Below are 6,727 nucleotides of genomic sequence, written 5' to 3' on the forward strand. Positions count from 1 at the left end.
GGTTGTGGGTGTGGAGTTTAGTAGGTGGGTGCTTTTTTTTTTTTTTTTTTGTGTGGTTGGACTCGATGATCTCAGAGGTCCCTTCCAACCAGTAAGATTCTGTGATTCTGTGATTATTATGTGCAAGACTTTGTTTGGGCAAGTGAAGGGCTTGTGTAAGGTTCTGGGAGCTCCCCCGTGCTGCCCTGTGCTGTTGTTTTTGCTGGGGCCATAGTTCCTACGAGAGGTCTTCTAGCCCTTTTCCACCCACCCCGATGGTCTCTGTAGCCCTGGCCTTGTGTTGGGTGAGGTTGAAAGAGCCTTGTGAGAGGAAAGGAAGTGGAGGCGTTTGAGGCTGAGATGCAAGAGAACTTTATTGAGGGAAAAGATTGCAAAGGCAGAGGTGCTATGGGGAAGGGAGATGGTCTGAGGTATTAGTAGGGCAACCATCAACCAAAGTCCCCTGCAAGAGAGAGATCAGCTACGAGGGGTGGTGGCGATGGCCCTTAGCAGGGGTAGCAGCCTCTTCTGCCACCGTAGCAGCCAAGGCCTCCCAAGCCGTAGCCGTAGCCGAAGCCGAAGCCGCCGGAGGAGACGGGCACTCCCTGGGCGCTGAGTTCGTTGCCCACAGCAGCGGATGCGGAGGATCCGACAAAGGTGCTCTGGGGGAAGGAGGTGAGAATGGGTCCTGGCAGGGTGACCTGCACGGTGGAAGGCTGGATGACGACGCGGGAGGCCTCGCACTGCCTGACGCAGGGCTCGTTGCAGCTGTTAGCCAGCGGGGTGGGTCCGCAGGGGCTGCAGAGGTCGTTGCAGGCCATGTGTGTGGTGTGGAGTTTCCCTGGAAGAGAGGGTGTTGAGAAAGGTGAGGGTGGTGGGGGTGTGAGGATCGGTGTTGGAGGAGGGCGAGGGAGTGTGGAGGGCTGTTGTGGTGCTGTGGGGAGCGTGGCAGTGTGGAGGCGTGAGGGCTGTTGAGGCTGTGGGCAGAGCGTGGTGGAGGAGAGGGGCCAGGTGGTTGAGAAGAAGGAGGGTCATGGGGTTGAGACTCACCTTGTCGAGGGTGGAGGATAAGGCGTGAGGAGAAGTGTGTGAGGGAGAGAGGCGCTGGTCCTGCTTTTATGCTGGTCGTGGAGGGGCGGGACAGGCTTGGCGCATGACGGTGTTTTTCAGCAATGAGTCATTCCGTGCTGCAGCCACTCAAGGAATGATGTGCGTTGCGTTTTCCTTACCATAACAGCCCCTTTTCATCTTCTCCTCATGTCCATCTCACCCTAGTGGCAGCTTTTAAGTTAGAGTAAGTAGTTTGAGGGATGTGCATGCATGCAGCGTTTCAGGGTATTCAGGAGACATGGCCAAAGCATACCAGAGGTGGTGTGTCATAAGTGAGGTCATTTTGTGTCAGTTGTGTGGTGTGGTTTGTGGTTGCGTTGTGAATAGGGGGCTGGCTTGACAGGCTGGCCTGGGCTTTGGAGGGGTGCCAGGCATTCGGCGCTGCCCCAAGGTCAGTGAAGACGTAGTGGGAGGAGGTGCTCCAGGCACTGGAGCAGAGATTTCCCTGCATCTCGTTTTGAAGACCATGGTCAAGCATGTTGTAGATATGCAGCCCATGGCGGTCAATGGTGGAGCAGATATCTACCTAGAGCCTGTGGAGGAACCCCCGCCGAAGCAGGTGGATTCCCAAAGGAGGCTTTGATCCCATGGAGAGAAACCAGTGCTGGAGCAGGTCTTTTGGCAATAAACTCGTTAAAGTTCTGCATCCCAGCATGAGATGCCTCCACTTCCTTTCTTTTCCCAAGGCTCTTCCAACCTCATGCAACACAAAGCCAGGGCTCGGGAGGCAACTGGCATGAGTGCGAAAAGGGCTACAGGACCCCTCTTAGGAAGTATGTCCCCAAGAACAGCAGCACAGGGCAGCACAGGGGGGCTTCCAGAACCTGACACAAGCCCTCCACTTGACCAAACAAAGCCTTTGCAATACTAAGGCACTTTGAACCACCATTCTGACAAAGGCTCCCCATGGCAGCACACGCTTCACTAACTCTCTCCCCCAGCACCACCCCTTGGCCAGCACAGCAGGCAGAATCACAGCAAACAGAATCATCGACTGCATAAGGAACCTCTGGACATCATCTACTTCAACCCAAACTTCTCAAAGGGGTCGCCTCCAGCAGGCTCTACAGGACCACATCCAGTCAGGTTTTCACTATCTCCAAGGATGGAGACTCCAACACCTCCCAGTGCAATCTTTTTCCCACTGCTTGACCAGCCTCATGCTGAAAAAGGCTTGCCTCCTCTTCCAAGGAAATGGCACAACTTTTCATCTTTCTCCATTAACACATTCCCTGGCCGTGGGTGCCCATGGGAAGAGTCCGACTCCCTTGCATTTGGGGTGAGAATGCTGTCAACAGCCCATTAGAGGTTTTGGTTGTTGTAAGTACTCAAGGCTTTTTCTGCTCCTCATACCGCCCAACCAGCAAGTAGGCTGGCAGTGCGCAAGAATTTTGGAGGTGACATGGCCCATACAGCTGACCCTAGCTGACCAAAAGGATAGTCCATGCCATATGACATCATGCTCAGTATAAAATGCTGGGGAAGAAGAAAGAACAGGTGGACGTTTGGTGTTATGAGGTTTCTATTCCCAAGAAAACAGGACGCCTCATGAAGATTTGGTTTTCTGGACCCCGATCCGAGGCATAAGCCGGCAGTTTCTCCAGCAGAATGCTGTGGGAAATGGCATGAAAGACTTTTCTAAAGCCCAGGTTACCAACATCCACGGCCTTTCCCTCATGCTTTGTAAAACGCTTTTGTACCAAGCCCTCAAACAAGAGAAGCACTAAGACACCCACAGAACACATGCAGGGAGAAAGGCCAGGCCTAAAGACAGGCTGAGTGAGCTGGCAGCAGCGCAGGGAGGGAGCGAATGCCATGGAAGGGGCAGCACCTCACGCCTGCAACACCATCAAAGTTTCAACCACCCTGGCAGGGCTGCAAGAAAATGAGGCCCCCTCTTCAAAACGCAACCACAAACCACACCACAGGACTGCCGTGGGATGACCTCACTGAAGACACCCCACCTCTCTATGCTTTGGTGGCGTCTGCTGAATTCCGTGACACAGCATCCATCCAAACCCTCCCAACTACCTACACTCACTTAGAAGCTGCTGCCAGGGCCAAATGGAGACGACCTCAAGAGGATGACATGAAAAGGGACTGTTGTGGGAAGGAAGACACACCCCATGTCATTACTTGAGTGCCTGTACCATGCAAGAGCTGCTTGGTGAAAAAAAAGTCATGCACCAAGCCTGTCCCGCCCCTCCAGGACCAGCATAAAAGCCGGCCCAGTGCCTCTCTCCCTCACACACTTCTCCTCACGCCTTCTCCTCCACCCTCAACAAGGTGAGCCTCAACCCCCTGACCCTCCTTCTCCTCACCCACCTGGCCCCTCTCCTCCACCATGCTGTGCCCACAGCCTCAGCAGCCCTCACGCCTCCACTCTGTCACGCTCCCCACAGCCCCACACCAGCCCTCCACGCTCCCTCGTCCTCTTCCAACACTGACCCTCACATGCCCATGACCCTCACCTTTCTCAGCACCCTCTCTTCCAGGCATCCTCCACACCACAGACATGGCCTGCAATGACCTCTGCGGACCCTGCGGACCCACCCCGCTGGCTAACAGCTGCAACGAGCCCTGCGTCAGGCAGTGCGAGGCCTCCCGCGTCGTCATCCAGCCTCCCGCCGTGCAGGTCACCCTGCCAGGACCCATCCTCACCTCCTTCCCTCAGAGCACCTTTGTCGGATCCTCTGCATCCGCTGCCGTGGGCAATGAACTCAGCGCCCAGGGAGTGCCCATCTCCTCTGGCGGTTTCGGCTTCGGCTACGGCTATGGCTTGGGAGGCCTTGGCTGCTACGGTGGCAGAAGAGGCTGCTACCCCTGCTAAGGGCCATCGCCACTAACCCTGGCACCAGCCACCCTGGCACAAGCCACGGCTTGCATTGAAGACGCACTTCTAGGTAGTTGCTGGCACAGGATTGTATCGTCCATGGCTCCTCCTCTCAAGACAGCAAGCAAGGGAGGAGGGAAGGGGCAAGCCCAAGCTGTCTGCAACCATGGCCCATGTACCTCCTCCTCTTCTCCCACTTCCTTCTTTGCATCACCCCTTCGGCTATGTCCACTACACTCTGCTGGAAACACTTGCTGACAACTCAAAGACCTCCAGGGTGCCATTTCCCCTCCCAGCCAGGAAGACCTTGATGCTCTGGCAAGATCTTCTCTCACAAGCGACCTCGAATGAAGGTCAGCCTACCTGCAGCTCAGACTGGCTCCCTTCCACTTGGCATTCCTGCCTGTGCACTGCTTTGCCTCAATAAAGTTCTCCTGCATCCAAAACTGAGACGCCTTCGCTTTCTCCTTCCGTGGTTTTGGGCGGATTGGCCAATCACAATGACAGATGTCCCCCCTTCCCAAAGAGAGGAGAGGAAGAGATAAGAGGACCTGTCCTGTCCGCTCCTCCTTACAGGTGTCACCCTTCTATGCTTTTCCACTTCTGACCCTCTAACGAGGCAAATAACGAAGTTAGCTGACCTCGCTTGTTATAGGAATAAGTCTAAGCGAGAGCGTCTCTGCGTACCATTCCTTGGTATAATCAGGTCTTGTCACTCAGTGAGAGTGAACACTTTCTAAACAATATGCTGTTAATTTCCCGGTTTAGTCAGTTAGAAGAGGCCCAGCTAAAACGTAAAAATACAAACCAGAAAATTGGTTCTGTTTTACCTCAAACCAGGACACTTGTCTCCAGTTGCTCCCAACTGCAGCCGGCACAGTGACAGGGCTCCACGCACCATCACAGTGGGTGTAAAAAGGGAAGAGGACCTCTCTTAGGAAGTATGTCCCCAGCTACAACAGCAGCACAGAGCAGCACAGGGCGGTTTCCAGAACGTGACACAAGCCCTTCACTTGACCAAACAAAGGCTTGCACATGCTAATGCACTTCTACTGCAGCCTCTGACACAAGCTCCCCATGGCAGCACACACTTTGCCAGCTCTCTTCCCCAGCATGACCCTGTGGCCAGCACAGCAGGCAGAATCACAGCAACGAGAATCATTGACTGCCCAAGGATCCTCTGGACATCCTCTACTTCAACCGAACCTGCTCAAACAGTGTCAGCTCAAGCAGGCTCTCCGCAACCATGTCCACTCAGGTCTTCAGTATTTCCAAGGACGGAGGTTCCAACGCCTCTCTGCGCAACCGGTTCCAATCTTTGACCACACTCACGCTGAAAACAGCATGCCTTCTCTTCCAAGGAAAAGGCGCCTCTTTTCATCTTTCTCCATCATCACTTGCCCTGGTTGTGGGCACCTGAGAGAATAGTCTGACTCCCCTCTCCTCATTCCCTCCTTAGTAAGGTTTCAGCTGGGATAGAAGTGACTCCCTTCCTGGCAGCTGGTAGGGTGCTCTGTTTTGCATTTGGGATGAGAATGCTATTGACAGCCCACTACTGTTTTTAGTTCTTGCTAAGCACTCAAGGCCTTTTCTGCTCCTCACACCACCCTGCCAGCAAGTAGGCTGGGAGAGCACAAAAAGCTGGGAGGAGACACAGCCAGCACAGCTGACCAGAACTCACCAAAGGGATAGTCCGTGCCGTACGACATTATGCTCAATACATAATGCTGGGGGAAGAACAAAGAAGGCGGGAGGCACTCTTGGAGTTATGGCATTGGTCTTCCCAAGAAACATCACGCATCATGGAGCCCTGCTTTCCTGCAGGCAGCTGAACTCCTGCCTGCCCATGGGAAGTAGTGAAGGAATTCCTTGATTTGCTTTGTTTGCGTGAACAGCTTTTGCTCTCCTTATTAAACTGTCTTTCTCTCAATGCACAAGTTGGATGTGGACAAGCTGGATCAAGTGGCTGAGGCCAATGGTATGAGGTTCAACAAGTGCTGGGTCCTGCACTTGGGTCACAACAACTCCTTGTAACGCTACAGGCTCAGGGAAGAGCGGCTGGAGAGCTGCCCGGTGAAAAAGGAGCTGGGGGTGTTGTTTGACAGCCAGCTGAGTATGAGCAAGCAGTGTGCCCTGGTGTCCAAGAAGGCCAGTAGCATCGTGGCGTGTTTCAGGTGATAGGACAAGAGGAAATGGCCTCATTTTTCACCAAGTGAGACTCTGGGTTGATCATATGAAAAATGTCTTCTCCGACAGGGTTGTGAAGTGCTGGAAGAGGCTGGCCAGGGAAAAGGTTGAGTCACAATCGTTTTTTGTACATTCCTCTGTAAGTTCTGTTGTTCTTGATTTCCTCTATCGTCTGTTGTTCTGTTAAACTGCCTTTATCTCAAGCCGTGAGTTTTCCCTTTCTTCCGATTCTCCCCCACATCCCGCAGCTGTGGGGGCGGTGAAGGAGTGGCCGCATGGTTCTTTGTTGCCAGCTGGCATTCCCCCAAAACAACCTCAATGATTCTGTGATTTCTGGAAGGCCATGGACTTAGTGGAGCAAGGGGAGTGCAGGGCCACCCAGATGCTGAAGGGACTGAAGCATCCTTCATTGAGGAGAAGCAGAGAGAGCTGGGAGGTTTCTCAGCCAGGAGGCAAGGCCACGTTCATTGATGAGCTGTCATCAATGTCTCTAAATCCCAGATGGGAGTTTCAGTGGTGCAAACCCAGCGAGCATTGAGAACCATGCAGCCGCTCGCTCGCTTCCCCCTCGGCAGGATGGGGAAGAGAATCAGAAGAGGAAAAGTGAAAATATGCGTG

The 6,727-nt window shown here is 53.8% G+C and overlaps 1 protein-coding gene across 1 annotated transcript; it reads left to right on the forward strand.

Moving 5' to 3' along the window:
* Positions 1–1,132: 1,132 nt before the first annotated feature.
* On the forward strand, positions 1,133–3,919 carry LOC141738369 (feather keratin-like). Its single transcript, XM_074573563.1, has 4 exons — positions 1,133–1,188; positions 1,776–1,862; positions 3,299–3,375; positions 3,570–3,919. Exons 1-4 carry the CDS (start codon positions 1,133–1,135, stop codon positions 3,917–3,919), a joined length of 570 nt encoding a protein of 189 aa, XP_074429664.1.
* The last annotated feature ends 2,808 nt before the right edge of the window (positions 3,920–6,727 follow it).

The sequence above is a fragment of the Larus michahellis genome, chromosome 2 (genome assembly GCF_964199755.1).
Source record: "Larus michahellis chromosome 2, bLarMic1.1, whole genome shotgun sequence".
Taxonomy (NCBI): Eukaryota; Metazoa; Chordata; class Aves; order Charadriiformes; family Laridae; genus Larus; species Larus michahellis.

Bases quoted from the DNA above. Each gene is read 5' to 3' on its own strand.
- LOC141738369 (XM_074573563.1), top strand. From the start codon at position 1,133: ATGACGGTGTTTTTCAGCAATGAGTCATTCCGTGCTGCAGCCACTCAA. The intron at 1,189-1,775 runs GTGCGTTGCGTT...TCTTTTCCCAAG, and splicing joins GCAGCCACTCAAGGAATGAT to GCTCTTCCAACCTCATGCAA. The intron at 3,376-3,569 runs GTGAGCCTCAAC...CACCTTTCTCAG, and splicing joins TCTCCTCCACCCTCAACAAG to CACCCTCTCTTCCAGGCATC.